Source organism: Aulonocara stuartgranti (assembly GCF_965226115.1).
Source record: "Aulonocara stuartgranti genome assembly, chromosome: 10".
NCBI classification, from domain to species: Eukaryota; Metazoa; Chordata; class Actinopteri; order Cichliformes; family Cichlidae; genus Aulonocara; species Aulonocara stuartgranti.
Window position 1 is genome coordinate 20,080,394 of NC_138946.1, and position 16,275 is coordinate 20,096,668.

General features: G+C 41.5%; 1 protein-coding gene across 6 annotated transcripts in view; it reads right to left on the minus strand.

The window, feature by feature from the left end:
• Positions 1 to 16,275, minus strand: part of nrg2a (neuregulin 2a) — a 79,501-nt gene that overhangs the window by 47,419 nt on the left and 15,807 nt on the right. For 2 of the 6 annotated variants that reach the window (XM_082548537.1, XM_082548536.1), the window contains exon 1: positions 4,013 to 4,225. The exons of the other annotated variants lie outside the window; for them this stretch is intronic. In XM_082548537.1, the coding sequence (XP_082404663.1) occupies positions 4,013 to 4,103 (91 nt within the window). In that variant the 5' untranslated portion in view covers positions 4,104 to 4,225. Of the gene's footprint in view, positions 1 to 4,012; positions 4,226 to 16,275 lie in introns of those variants that run through there. 6 annotated transcript variants of the gene reach the window in all.

Sequence of the window (16,275 nt, forward strand, 5' to 3'; positions counted from 1 at the left end):
TATTGCATTAATTGTTGTTTAGTTGTTTTGTACTGCTGAGGTTTTATACATTTCAGTTACCGCTAATTAAAGAGTAGTAAAGTAGTTTATTTATCATTCTTTTGTAAGCTAACATCACAAAAGCTACAGTGGGTAGTGACGCAAGTGTGACTTGGCAAAGGTTTTACCCCAGGTGCCCTTCCTGACAGAGTCCCAAAGGCAATAGCGTTTCCTCCTGGGATCCTGGGAATCTTCCGCTTGTCATGTGTAAACCACTACACTATTAGCATATAAATTTGAAAAAAATAAATAAACAAAATTATAATTCCATGTTAGGGCCTTACCCTGTGCTTATTTAGCTGTAAGTGACATTTATGTTCAGGAAGTTTCCATTAATATAACCATAGTCGTTACTGTTATGTTCAATGCCCCAACTGTGCCACGATAAGCGCCATGCAAATGCTTTACACAAATCAGAATTCCTTGGTATTTGATTCCCAGAAGCTGCCGCCTTCTGTGTAATTTAAATATGACATGGCATAACAAATTTAAATAAGACATTTGTTTATTCTACCAAGAAGTATTTTTACATCGATATGGGAATGAATGCGAAAGGGATGCTCGCATCAACACCTCCCTACATGGCTCCACGAAGCTTTCGACTACTTCCGGCCCTCCATTCGACGGTTTAAACCAAGCTGGGTATTTTTGGTTCTTGAGTCTCTATCTATAGCGTTACCTGAAAGGGTGAGGAATTTTGTTTTGTTTTGTTTTTTTTAAAAAGGGGGAAAAACGGTCTGGGGGGTAACTGACGAAACCCAAACAGCAATAAAATGAAAGCAAGACAGAAGAAAGAAAAGCTTCTCGTGTGTTGGTAGATCAAACAAGGGCAGCAGCTGGAAAGAGATTCCAGCAGGATGCCCATGATACTCTGTTTCTGCTAGATGTGTAATACACTTTCAAATGGCTGTAGGGATTTGACTACAGCCATTACTACAGCTGCTGGTCTCCTAACCCCAGCCACTGAGATTGGTGAACAAACATTGTAAAGACAGAGAGGGACAGAAAGATGGGATGCAGAGGTCTACTTTTATGGGAAGACAGTTCTGATATCCCACAAACTTAAACTTTATCATAAGTTATTTTTAAGGTATTTTCTTTCAGACAACTTTTCCATAAGACGTTTGCAGAATGGCAGCGAACCTAACATAAACACAGGCACAGTTATTGAGGATTTATTGTATTCTATCATCTAGAATCAATGTCATCTTACTTATTTTCTCAATCCTTTTCCTGTTTCCAGCAGGAGCTTGTAATAGCACATTAAAATAAATATATTGAGTAAGAGCTGTAAGAAGCAAGATCACACCTGAATCAGAAGTTGAGGCTGTCTGATCTTTCACCATTAACTCCTCTGACTATTGGTTGCCATAAATTAGATTACTTGATGTAAACTCTGGAATTCTTCAATTTAAAGGTGTGGTGGGTGTTAGCACATGGCAAAAAACACTTTGCACAAAAGGAAGGAATAAGCTCTTCACTTCCATAACTAATTATTACCACGCTCACTAGGCACGCAAGCCAAAAAAAAGAAAAAGAAAAAAAAGAGCATGCCTTGTTCTGTCTTGGTATTAGAAGTAGGAGGAAGTCTGTGAAAAATAAAATACTTTTCCAGTTTTCCCCTTGCTCTGGTGTCTTACTTGCCAGCGAGGACCAACGCTTTAGCAGAAATGTCTTTGTCGGGACCTGTAGAAGTTCTGCCTTTCCCACCCTAGACCTGCCTCATTAGAAAACTTGTGCAATTTTCTCCAAAGAGTGTCAACTTACAGACACAATAAACGTAGCCCTCAAAGGCAGAGATGTGAAAGGAAGTCATCATGTAACACTGTAGCAGGAGTATTCCCTAAAATCAACACTGAAATATTTTCTAGTCCAATTGCTGAAAAAAGTAATTATAGCTGACAAGTACCTACTGTGAGATGATATGCTTAAAATAAAATGTAAAATTTTATTTTAAGGGAAGCTGAGGAACCCGGGAGAATTCTGTCTTATTTTTTAACCCTGTAATGTCTGTGATTGATTGAGGACAGTCACACCAAGACCAGCCGTTATCCAGCAATACGTGACCATATTCCAGTGAGTGTATAGGCAGCAGATAGGTAATCTACAAGGCAGTCTTAGCGTTACATTACAAGTATGCTGCAAGTGCGCTGTAAGTTAGCAAGCTGGAATATCTGTATACTGTACTCTGTTTTGAACAAAACAAAGACAAATAAAGTAGAATAGATGACAACATACAGGTCTGATAATAAAATGGTTATTAAATGCTGGCAAAATTTCATAAGGAATCAGATCAGACTGAGGAAATTTATAGAAGCTGATTCTCTCCAAGTACAACAGAAAGGAGTGTGTTTTTCATTTTGGAGCCAAGGCTCATAAAACACGTCTGATGTTGTGCTAGTACCTTTAGTATGTATACAGTAATCGTCACCCACGTGAATGTATTCATTTGACCTACTTTGAAAGCTCAGTTTTAAAACAGGTGAACGCGTCACCTCACACAGATGAATCAAGTTTTTACCAAGAAAATGATGATTCAAAGATCAAATGATTGTGCTCTGGGGGACTCATACAAAACGGACATAAGACATGTATCAACACGTGACAGCTACAAAAAGACATTTACAGTAACATTAAATGCTTTGTGCAAAATACCACAACAGGCAAACACAGTTTGTTTCCATTCATTTTGTGACAAGCAGAAAAAATAAACTAGAAGATACACATTACATGCAGCTGTTTTCTGTGTGCACAGCAGCTGTGCGGCAAATTCTCTCTCACACACACACACACACACACACAGATAATCTGCAAGTATTCCAAGTCCCCTTTCGTTTGGGGAGCTGTTTACCTGACATGTTTATAGATCATAATCACACTTGGAATGACGACTGGGAATTATTTATATGATCAGATCTGCATGTGTAATAGAACGATTATATAAAGTAAATAGGACAAAAAATAGCTACGATAGCATATTTAGGATGAAAGGAGTGCAATTTAAAGAATTAAGTGGTGTAAACACACTGTTTTGGGGTTGTTGGGGTTTTTTTGGAAATCATATGACTAGTCTTGATGGTTATCTGTTGGAAGCTGACAGAACTGAGATCAGTGGCATCAAAATGACTATAAAGATGAAGAGACTGAGCCTAAAATAGAGTATCTGATCAAACGGAAGACGACACATTGTGGCTATAGTAAAAAACAAAGTTTTGTTTTTGGATGCCACTAAAATAGGGATTGTGCTTCCCCATGACCTGAGGTCAACCTACAGTGACATGCTGCAGCTTGTAGGATCCTCTACTGAGCAAGCACGTCGCCACCTTAGTGACTCTGAAAGACAAACAGCTTCCATTTTATTCAAATTTCATAAGTGGCTTCGAGCAAAAATACGGAGACACTTTCACACTGAATGACTCACCACGGACTAAAATTCTGATGAGCACTGAAAACACGGCTAAACCCTTAAATTATTAACCCCGTTAAAGACTGTGTAATGAAACATGATTTACAGCTACACGCACTGCTTTTAAAAGTATAAAGCACTGTGATACAGCAACAGAACTGTGACCTAACACAAGCGTGTTGTAGCCAGTCACCAGTTTTCAGAGACCTTTTAATAAAACGACACTTTGGTCGTGTGAGGTGCAGGGATTAATTAAAAGCTTATTCTGTACACAAGTCCTTTCATTTGACTTCCATGCAATCCCGAAGTGCTGCCAAAACCAGATGTTTCTCTTTCAAGCTGACCACCTGAGAAGTCTTTTCCATGTGACAACCTAGCAGCAAGCTTTGACAAGCCGAGGGAATACTTACTTTCCCACACTTTTGTAATAAAGCTGCAGAACACAAACTTAATCTCACTTGTTCCCGTTCTCCAAATCTTTCTCTTTGTCACTCTCTCTCTCTGTCTGACACACACACACAAAGCGGAACACACGTTACACAGAAATCATCTGCCATTTAATTTTACCTTTAGTGGGATCACCTTCTGTCTCCTTTTGTCCTTTCTTACCCACCCTCTTTCTCCCTTTTTTATCTTTCCTCTTTCCGTTCTCTGTCATGCTGTCAGATGTTAGTAAATCCTTAGGAAAAAAACCAGGTAGTCCTTTATGGGAACGTGTGGTAAGTGGGCACCACCAGACTCTGAGCCTGTTAGAGCGTTTCTCCTCCTATATAAACTGGCTCCAATAAGAGGAGAGAGGAGGGAGAGAGAGGAGCAGGAAGGGGCAATACTGTAGAAGGAGGAGGGAAGAAAAAAGGTGGGGGAGGCAAAGAAAGCATTTCCCATTGCTTTAAGGCAATCAACTGTTGTCTTACTGGATCTATCAGATAAGTACAGCGTCTTCCAGGCCCAGAAGCCAAAGCTGAGGACAAAGTGAGAAATCGAGTGAGTACACGTGAAAATCTGAAGTCAGCCCATTCAAGTTCCATGGCTCTGTTTCTCCTGTCCCAGCAGCATCCTCTCATTTGTAATGAAGCGTGCAGAAAGTGAAGTGAGACAAGTTAAGCTGTCCACTTTGCACTGCTGACCTCAGCCACATAATTCAGGCGGAGACTTGCCCCTTACCAGGTTGATGTTTGGGGTCCCAAAACACTTCACATCTGTTAAACATTTGTTGAAAACAGATTCAGTGGATGCGTGTAAGAGAGCGGTGTGTGCGCGAGGTGCCAAAATGTCAGATCCCAATCGGCGACAGACTGCTTCTTGCAGAACTACACAGAAATCGGCTCTGCCGGTCTGCTCCCCTTCCTCTCCTCTCTCTGTCTGTTAGCACCTCTAAGTATTACAGGCAAGTTTGAGCTTGTCTCCGGGTGTCTTTCTGCCTTTCACTGCTGCTGTTAGCCCGGTGTCATCAATGTCCACACAGCAATAAGTATTAGAATGCCAGCTTTTACAGTAAAAGTAAAATTTTATTCGCACAGCGCCTTTCAAGATAAATATCACAAAGTGTCACCACAAAAATGCTAGAACGTCAAAATAAAATGTCTGATATTTCCTTATCTCTGAAAGTTGAATGTGCATTTCAGTTTTTCATGCCTCTGTTGCATTCTGTGTATTCAAAGAATTTAGGGATTCATAATTTAGAGGAATTTAGGAAAATGGAGAAAGTTGAAAGTCAGTAGAGGTACATGTGTGGCTCCAAAAGTGGCAGAAACTTAAATATTAAATAGGCAATCACCGTCCTGCCTGACTCTAATATAAAAAGGATATTTTTTCTCTTTATATTTGTGTGAAACAGCATTTAAAGCGAACATAACTACAACATCAGTTAATCTGTTATCTTTAGTTGACATAGCTCAAGATGTGACTATGTAAAAAAAAGAAAAAAAAAAGAAAAATGTGCCTTCGAAACAAGAGCACAATGACTCAATGAAACTCATGTTTTAAAAAAGAAATCTGTAGATGAGTCACATGTGAGACCATCTCAGTCAAGCCCTCAGAGGATTCCTGACGCCGCTTGGGAGTAGGCGGCAGCAGCAGGGATTGAAAGGGGCAGCCGAAGGGTCATGTCTTAACAGGTCAGCTCACTCAGTGGCATAAGCTGTGGGCAAGGAACCTGGAGGGGTCGATTCAAGGCCAGTGTTTGACATGCCAGTAAGGTTCAAGGTGGAGATTTTTCTAGTTCAAAAACAACTGGCTCTTTCTGCTTTCCCTCTCTTGTTCTCAGTGACATAACAAATCAGCAGTTGAAGCTGTGTACTGTTAAGGGGATGCAGTATCACAGAAAACTGCCCCTTTACCACCTTTATCCCCCCCGCTGCCCCGCAGTCTCAAAACGCACTTCCTCCGCCTCTATCCTACAAGATGAGACTTGCTCAAAGTACTGCTTGAGTGTAGGTGGGATGGGATTGCGATTCATGCATCTGTCATGTACGCGAGGATTTGTGACGTCGGAACAAAAAAAAAGAAAAGCGTGCCTTTTAGGATGACTTCATGCAGATTTGGGAGAAGATTAGTCTCTCAGGGCATCGCTCATCATGCTCTTCTAAGATCTCAAAATCTATTCAAACGGAGCCACGAGATGTAAATGACACAGGATGACATCACCTATGAGGGTGTACTGTATTTAGCTATAGGGGCATTTGTGTGATGTTGATCTTGAACAGCAACATGTACCTTTAGGTTCTGTAAACATTTCTTTTAACGCGTGCTAAAATCTGCAGCGTAGAGTGTGGATGCAAACGAATGAGCTTTACAATCGCCTGCTTGCCACAAGTGTCTCCCATTGGGACGGTTACATAAAATATGCAAGAACTGCATGAGCATGCACATGAAAGTGAGGGGAGGCGGACTTGTAGTAGACAACACACTGTGAGGAAATTAGGTTTTTAAGAACCTAAGCTCTGAACAAGGTCTAGCGTTTTGTATATGACCTTGTGGTGTACAATGGAAGTCTGAAATAAACTCACATTTTACACACCCAAACTCAAATATGGTCATGAACATGTAGATCATGAACATGTAGATCTCTTCTTTTTTCTTTTCTTTTTTTCTACACTACTCTAAAGCATCTGCTGTTTTTCAGCAGCCGTGGGCTGTCCTTGGATTAGGGTCTGTAGGTGGAGAGACACAATAGACCAGTGTGGGAGTGGCAAAACTTTAAGAAATCAAAGAAAAAAGGAGCCAACCTCTGTAACTTCATACATAGATCCTCCATAGATATATGCCCTACCCATAAATGCTTCATAGATCCCATCTCTGGTTGTCTCCTAACCCCTTCATTGCTTCTCCCAGAAAAGGGAAGATAGCTTCCCTGCATGATGGAGCTGAGCTCCAGCCTCCTAACAGCAACATACCTGCACATCATCATTCTGATACTCCTTAAAAAAGCCCTTTCATAAGCACAAGAGTTTATCTCTTTAGACATAATGGCTTTAAACAGCCATTAGGTTTTACTGTTTACATCTGTCAGCTATTTTTTTCCAGCAAAGTGTATACTCAGGACTTAAAACAAGGTAAAGTGCCTGCTTTTAACAAACATCTATATTTTTGATTGACAGAGGTGAGGCAAAGGCAAGGGGGAGAAGAAAGAGGACCAAACCTTCTACGAGAAGCAGAAGTAAAAAAGAGCTAGAATAAATAGAAAGCATGGGAAAAAAACAGCAGTAATGGAGGAAGAGAAGGGAAGACAGGGTTAAAAAAAAAAAAGCATGAAAGAGGGAATTTGTGAGTGAAACTAATGTCCCTTTCAACAGATGACAGAAAACAGCCCCACCTGCTGCATTCACCTTTTTAACAAGGCATCTGTTCCTCAGCTGACCACACGCTGAGCTGTGCTGCTGGAATAAAAAACACATTGTGCCTGAAATAAAGACATGCTGTGTGGTAGTAACCAAAGAGTTTGCAGCAAACCCAGATTTGTCTGCATGAATTTGACAGCTGCTGTTTGCTCATGTGCATGTGCTACAAATGCCTGCACAAGCGGACAACGTGTGGCCAGCAACAGCCGAGGAGGGTCGAGACGCCATCGATTAATGTCACCTTGCGAGCTGCTGAGTGGAGTGGAGACGTGACACAAATCAATGTCGGTGACATCTGGAGTTCCCAGAAAGGGGCTGGTTTCTCAAGGTCAGCTGCGCCAAGGTCAACGGAGATTCCAAATCTGAGTGTTACTAATGAGTGTGCTCAGCAACAGCTGGGATCGGGATCACAGAAAAGAAGCCACAAGTTGCTTCTGCTGCCTCATTTACAGCATGGCAAAATGGTTGGATGCATTCAAATCAAGCGTGTCCGTCTGTTATTTAAGGGGAGCTGCCAGAAACCAGAGGGAAACGACAGCAAAGAACACAAGTGTTAAAACAAGGAAGTGATCCTGTGTGGATTCAGCTCTTTGACGTTTCTGCAGCACATAGCTGTCACCATGGCAACCGCAGTCTTAAAGGTAGCAACTAGAGTATGTGAGAGAGGGATGTGGAGGGGCGGAGAGAGGATGAGAGACCGGGAGAGCGAAAGCAGAGAGGATGCTAGTGAGAAAGTAGGAGATAATGTGCGAGAAATACAATGGGAGGAAGAGTGAGGGAGGCTGAACTGAAAGACAGGTAAGATAAGAGGGCGTGGGGGGACGGAGCAACACCGAGAAAAAAAAGAAACGCAGAGGGAAGCATCTTCCGAGCAGCTGCAGCCTGGCCACTGTATCGCTCTATAAGAGAGATGTCCATGAGTAAGCCTGTGCCAAGCCTGCTGGGAAGCACTGCAGTAGCATCTCAGAGAGGGAGAGATGACAAACATCAGCACTGAGCATGCTCCACTCTCAAGGCCACTGAGAAAATGAGATTTCAGCTCTTTAGCCTCCCAGTTTGTTCAGTTCTCCCGCTCTGTACCAGTCTCCATCCTTCACTAGCTCGCTCTGACAGACACGTGACATCACCAACACCTCTCACAGCTTTAGCTGTGGCTCCACAGTGGACAAAATGTGACTGGTGTGTCTGATAACTGATTGATTTAATGGCAAGAGGCATCTTCCCCACTTACGGCCACGCTGACTCACACTGTGACAGGTTTGATTGCGGCTGAGAGGAACAAGAGACGAGCACAGCAACTCATCAGCCGGTGGGGCATGATACTGCAATAACAGTCCAACCCTGCCACCAGATTTGATCTCTGTGCCTCCCAACTCTAACCGACTGTCTTCCTAATCTGGACGGCTGCCAGAACGGAAGAGGAGAGAGAATGGCAGCCATACATTAGCGTCAGACCTACCATTAAGCAGATTTTGATTTATGTTACGTTTTGCTCTTAATGCCTGTACTGCAGGCAGACAAACACCTACTCACACAGATGTACTGTTGTGTGTGCTTTTCCTTTGTTTCACAACTGAAAGCTGATTCCTTTTTTTTTGGCCTTGCTCATGGTAATGTGATGAAGTGTGGGGTTATGTGTGCTTGAGAGCAAGAGAGAGACAAAAATTGTGCGTGCATTGAATGTGTTGCGTGTGTGTGCAGGAAACTGTACAGAAAGCTCTACAGGATGTCAATTGCCTCTCGACTTCCAGTGGGGCTAAACTGACAAACTCTGTAAAACAATTTTCTGCTCCCTGATGATGAAAATAAATATTAAAGTCATTGAATTTCACGTTCGCTAGCCATATCCTTTCAGCTGGATAAGAATAGCTCATTGCTGAGATTAAAATAGAACAAACATTTTAAATGACAGATGCTGTCTGAGTAGCTGAGTATGACTTTGATCCTCTTAAACAAAAAAATCCGCTCTATCTTCTTAAGGTTGCCTGATTGAATCTCTCTCCTTCTCTCCTCCTCTTGTATTCATCCACCATTTAAACATATTTATTTTCTGAGTCTCTTTGTCTGTCTCGCGCTCTCTTTCTCTCTGCCCGTCTCCCTCCCTTCTGCCAAAGGAGACATAAAGAGGTTTGTGTGACGGAGCAGATTGACTTGAAGATAGAGGCTGGAAGCAGATCTGCTCTTCCACCTCCTCATTCTGCTCTATCTCTCCTGCTCTCACCCAGATGAATAGACAAACAGTCTCCCACATGCTCTCACAGTTTATCAAACACACACCCACATAGAACGAGGTCTTCACGCAAACACATATGTGCACTCTCGCCAGAGAGAACAACACACACTCAATCTAAGTGTCCTCAGGCTGACAAAGTATACACTGTCACACTCAAATACAAACAGACCCCCTCAAACACGCTCGTACGCATACGCATGCAAACACACAGGTGCATCCGCATGTAAATAAAAGATGCACGTGGGCCACTGATGCATTTCAAATTGACCTTTTTCCACTCGTAGTGTAGTAAATACAAACCACTTGCATGTAGTTTACTAAAACGGACCTTTAATTTGCCACATCTGAATCACAAGATAGTGGGGTTTTTCCATTGCGTACATTTTAGCTCTTAAACTGACAACAACAACAAAAATTCCCCATCTTACATAGAATTATGAAATACATATAGAGCTATTAATAGTATACCTGTTATATCTGTTTCTATAACCACACAATAATAACACCAATACCCCCAAATTTCCATGACTGACAAACATTTACATTGCGGATTTAAATAAATCATGTGTAAACATATCTGAACTTTTTTTTAAGTGAATCCACCAATGACGTTTTCATACATGGTTTAAAACCGAAACATAAATGTACACATGGGAAAACACGGGAAGGTTGTTTTCTTATCAGCACCCCCCCTTGAAAAACATACGCTCATCCGTTCTCTGCTTTGCATTCTTCACATCAAATCAAATTCCTTTTGTGCTCTGCACTTTTCTTTATCTCCAGAATGTGCTTTTAGAGAAGCACAAACATGTCACAATGAGGACACTGTGAAGTGTTTCACACACACTGAATGCAGCTCCTTGGTCAAGTCATTTGCGATTCTGTTTTTTGCCTCGTGGCTGAGCTTGGGCTTATCGAGACTCTGTCTTATCTCTTTGTTTGTTTTTCACCAATCTAGGCTTTTCCTGGAAAACAGGCCACTACGCATGTGTAAGCTTAGATCATGCTTTGGCGGCATGAGCCCAAACCAAGGTGGTCTCAAATTGAGTGAATTTGATAAGTGGGCAAGAGAGCTGGCCCAGCTGATGGTGCCTCACACTGAGCTCTGGCAAGCCAGATGTAGCTGACAGGAAGCCAAGGCTGTGGTTGGGTCATCTCGAAGCGACAAGATGACTGCAAAGGCACACACACACACACACACACAAACACACACACAGGAAAAAAAACCCTCTCTCTAACTCTCTACAAGCAGTTAAATCCAATGCCGAGCACAGCAGCGACTGACAACCCCGGCACTAAGAAGGAGGTCAAAGCTAGCTAAAGCTCAAGCTCAAGGCGAGCCACCACCAGCTTAGTGATGGAGGTGCGGTACCAAAGCTTTAGCTTAAATTCTAATAGTTGAATTTCAGCCAAGAGTATTTACTATTGCTCAAAAAGCCAAGTAATAATAATAATATCATGCTATACCAGGTTTAGATGGATAAAAATGAAATGCTAAGACACTGGAGACAGGGTCAGAGTTTCACTGACTGCAGTGCAAAACTAAGGTCAAATAATTACCCAGTATTTTAACCAGAATGACCTTTCACAGTTTTAACAGGGCAAACAGAGAAGTCATCTACTGGGATATTTTTCAAGGTACGTTTTATGTTGTTTTGTATTGCTGGCTTGCCTACAGTGGTTTCCTGGCCCATGGCCATTTGCAGTATGATAACTCCTCGCTTCTAAGCCTAATGTCATGAAGACAACAAGGGAAGGAAAAGAAACATGCCTAGACAATGTGTAGTAAAAGTACACATCCCAACAGATGTGATGGGGAAAAAGCGGAAACGAGGCTACGGGGCTCACACTGCAGGGACTTTCTGTAACACTGATCTTACTGGCTTTTACAAGTACAACAGACCACTGTGAGGAATGCTGCGTTCTCATTTAGGGTAAAACACCCCCAGAGTTAAGGGGTATCAGTATCACAAGGGAGATATTTCCTCTTTTGTCTACATTTGCTGCAGCGAGGTGATGGTAGTGTGCTGGTCTGTGGGCCAGCTGGGACACATCTCAGTTTCCTTCTGCACACACACACACACTGAAGCTTGCTCTACGCTGCTCGCTATCTTTCAACAACAAGCTGAGCAACGACCAGACGGAAAGAGGTCCTATTTGTGCAGGAAGATAAATACACTTCTGCACCCAGTCCTGTCCCCTCCAGATTAGAGCAACACAATAATGAGCAGGAGCACTGGTGGAAGGTCAGAAGAAAGCAAGGCTAAAGGACAGAGGAACAGCCAACGACAAAAACACACGCCCTGGCATGCATCACACACGCAGGAGTAATCACAAACAGACATGCTTGCTTTTTACCTTTTTAGAATTTCAGAAATTTTTAATGATTGCCTAAATTTTCTGAAAAACCTTGGGGGTTGGGGCGGGGGGTGGGGTTACTATCCTACGTCATACTTCCCAAATCATTCCACTGGAAAATGTCCACAGTTTACAACTTGATGGCGTCACAGTTTGTAGACCAGTTCTCGGACGGCACACAAGGACTGCTTTGTGCATGGGCGTCAAGTATCTAGTCATCTTATGGTGTGATGAATGAAATATCCGTGTATATATATTGTAAATACTGAGGAATACAATGGTTGAGTCGTCGACATGTTATTGCTGGTCGAGTCAGCAGCGTCATAATCTTCTATCAGCTCCTCCTCGGTATTACGTTCAGTCACAGAACACAGAATTAGGCAATTTATCTCCAATCTGCAAATGATGCATATTTTCGTTAGTTTTGTTGTAAAGTAAACATCTGTCCCAAGGTCGGAGACCCCTGTTGAGGGAGACAGGATTTTATCTTGGTCCACTTCCAAACACCGCTAACAAGCCATTCCATTCTGTGTAAAGTTATTTCATGTTAAGACACACATCAATCCACACCTACAACATACCTGAGGAAACAAACCTTCTCTCAGGATATGTACTGTGTGTGGGGGGTGAACATGGCCGGACACGTCCCTTAAACACACCGGGAGGCGCCCAGCAGGAGTGCCAGCAGCCCCTCTTTTCAACACTTCGGCACACAAACACCGTTGCCCTTCCCATGGTCCTTTTGTTCCCTATCATTTTGTTTGTTTATTTTTGGTTGAAGTTCCTGTCATGGACACCATCAGCTTTCTTTGCTAAAATGCATAATTGGCTGTCATATTACACAGTTTTCGGACAAATGTTTATTTCAGTCTATTAAATCTTACAGAGGCTGCATGTCAGTGTTCACGCTTGAATCACGGCGCAAATGCAGGCAAGGTTTGAAGCTAGCCATTCTACAACCAGCTGACGTAGGAAAGCATGCATATGCTTGCAGACTCAGAATTATAGCAAATGTATTTAGAGAAATTCAGCCAATTATCCAAAAGGATAACACGCACAAGCACCGGCAAGCAACAACATCGAGCTGGGAATTTCTTTTTTCCTCGATCTGCATGCATTCCCCATAAAAACAAAACAAAAAAGTGTTCAGATTCAGATGAGGAAAGGATGAACTATTTCTGTATGTACCTTTTAAGAAGGTGGACTGAAATGTGAGCTATCCAAATTAACAAAACAACTAAACTACTCTGAGAGTTATGTGCTCCACGTTCTAAGCAACACTCTGTTCCCAGTGACTGAACAAATTTTACTACCGTGACATGACCTAAAAAGAAGTACAAAACGCTGGTACGTCTGTCATCAAGTAGTGACTAAATAAAACCTGCCCGAATCTACTGATAAAACCAGCAGACTACAAGAAACTGATGCTTGATGAGAGTGAAGCAGTAGCCCGGGGCCTATACTAATTGAAGGCCAAAGAGAGAGAGAGAGCCTCAGTGAAAGGTTATCATCCGTACTGTTCTTTATTGCCACGTTGTTTCCTGTGAAGCTACCGGACAATTTGTTGAGGTGATAGTGTAATGAAGAATCGCCCAGAGCTACAAATGGTTAACTGATGAGTAGGTTAAAAAAATGCTGCTGCAATAAGTCAAATTAAGGCTGTGAATACTAAATTACACAAATCACAAATGAAGTCATGTTTGCCACTCGTTAATGCAACCTGCTTCTTACTGTTGCCCAATAATAAGAAGCAATAATAAGCTGTACTATAATTCTTCCAAAGACTTGGCACTTTCTTGACATTTTACACTGTCAGTTGATACTGTTCCTCTCCTTTTCCAGCCAAAACAAGCTACACGGCTTTGGCTACATCGAGTCATAATTTCCAATGAAAGAGCGAGAGTTGCATTTGTGTTTTGATTATAGTGTTTGTGTTTTATTTTAGGGATTAAGTAAGACTGTGTTAACTCCCGTTCTCCACCACAGTGTCACTGACATTACAAACACAGTGCGCACGTATGTATACTTAAAAACTTGTGTGGTGCTCTACAGTAACCGAAGCTAGAGCCAAAGCTAAAGATGCCGCCGAAGACGTTAAGCTGTTTACACAAACCTTTTATACCTTGTGATTGAGGAGCTCTATTCTCACCTATAAACCAGTTTATGGAATGTTTATGGAATGTGTTTTCTTCCATGATACGCCTGCAGCTACGAAGATCGACAAGCGAAATGTGTGCCTGCCAGCTATGCCCTCCCTCTGTGGACTGAGCAATAGTAGACTACTTCTGCAACATGCCAAAACAGTGTTGATCTCAAGAGTAATTTGTGTGAGCACAATCATGACCACAGGCCTCCAGCTTTAAGCAATTATTCTGTTCATAAGAATTATCAACCAAAAGTGAATCTAGTGCTCTGTCGGGCTGCAGAAACAACAAGTATCAGACGCAGGGAAAAGAGTAACCAGTTTAGTATTGGGGCAAACCAAGAAGCTTCACGAGGCTTCCGATCAAAAAAAAAAAAAAGGAGGTTACCTGAGTAGTTTGTGAGTTATGCCGTTCACATGTATTAATCCAAAGTGATATTAATTAATATGTGATGTGATTAACCTGTTGATCGATGTAAAGAATGCAAAATCTGTATATAACAAAGTTAATAGCCCAGAATTATTTCCCCCAATTTAGTTGGAATGATGGATAAACTGTATGCAGTGCAGATTTCCAACATTGATCTACACTCTATGCCATTAATACAGATGGGCCACATTGTTTTTTTTAGTGTCAATGAATAATTAACTTCTAATGTTCTGTTGTTCTTTGCTCCAAACAAAAAGACTAGTCTGCAGTCTAATCTTTTTCATACTGAAATACAGCGTAAGTTAAAAAAAAAATCATGTTTGTTTTACATTTATGCATGTGCAAAAGTCTTTGCTCATTTGTCATTTCTCTATATTTAACTTCCAAGGAGCCAGACTTTCTTATTTGTCTTTAAAAGTGGTCTTGAGCAATAATTCTGAAGGTCTTTCAAAGTTTTTCTTTGTACATTGGCTGCTTTTTCACTCATTTTCAGTCCAGTCCTTGTACCTGACCATTTTCAGAGGAATGTTTATTGTTTGTTAAGCCACTTAACACGGACCTGTGACTCATTCAAGCATGCAAAAGGCACATAACTCAAGGGATGAACCAGTGTTGTGTTGACACGTAAGAGACAAGTTAGGCACTTTGTTACTAACAGCCTGTTTCAAAAACACATAATTTGTTCTCATTTCTTTACTTTAATCTATGAAACAATCCAAAAATAACGCAGTTTTAACAGGCATAAAACTGGATTTTTGCACTAACAAAGTGATTCCCAAAGAGCTATTAGCTGAAAACGTGCGTGTCCTTACAAGATTTGAGCAAAGTAGAGAACAAAAGAAGAAGTGGGAGGCCTAAAAAATGATACACAACAGATGACGAGTGTCTGAATGTAACGTGCTTAGGAAAGAAGGACACAGGACCTGAGAGACGCATCGGTCCCTTCAGCTGATCCATCTACTGTTCAATGATGTCTCATTAGAAATGGTCTCAGTGGAAGGGTAGCTGTCGAAGAAACAGTCTCAAGGAGACATGGCTGATGTATGCCAAATTACACAACTGGACCAAAAATCTGGCAAGAGGTGTTAATCCATATTTGAAATTTGTGTTTCAAATCATCAATATGTACTGAGGAGGTCAGGAGGGAGCTAAAACAGTGAGTATCTACAGCCATCTATAAAACATGGTAGAGGCTCCATCATGGTTTGGAGCCAAAACACAGTGCCAGTTCAGTAAAAACTCATATCAGTCATGGATTGGCCCCCCAGATCCAGGATTTCAGCATTTTTGAAGCAGTGCAGGATCATCTTGACAGTGAACAGAAGAAAACTCCAAACCAGATAACATCCAATGAAGAGCTTTGCATGTCCTTCAAGAAGCCTGGAGAACTAGTCCTGAAGACTACATAAAGGAACTACAAGGAAACTTCCCTAAGGGGTGCAGGCTGTGTTGAAGAATAAATGTGGTCATATCAAATACTCAAATTCAGGCTTGTTAGAAATTCTGTTTTGCCTTATATGCTGCATTTCTGTGTGCGTTTGCATATGTTTCAATAAATTCTGCAACTATTTCACATTTTCTGAGAGAAACAAGGGGTGGTAACCCACAGAACTGTATATGTCTCATATTTAGACTTCACGTTTAAAAATAGGATCGTGTCTCTTTTTATTTACTGATTTCTTATTTAATGATAATACCAAAGGAGTTTAAGAGGTTATTTTTGGTGACAGCCTTTCATGGCGTGCACAATATAAAGAAAAAAAAAACAAGTTTTAAATATTTAAATACGTGCACTAGCTGCAGCCTGTGAAGGAAGCGTATTGCAGC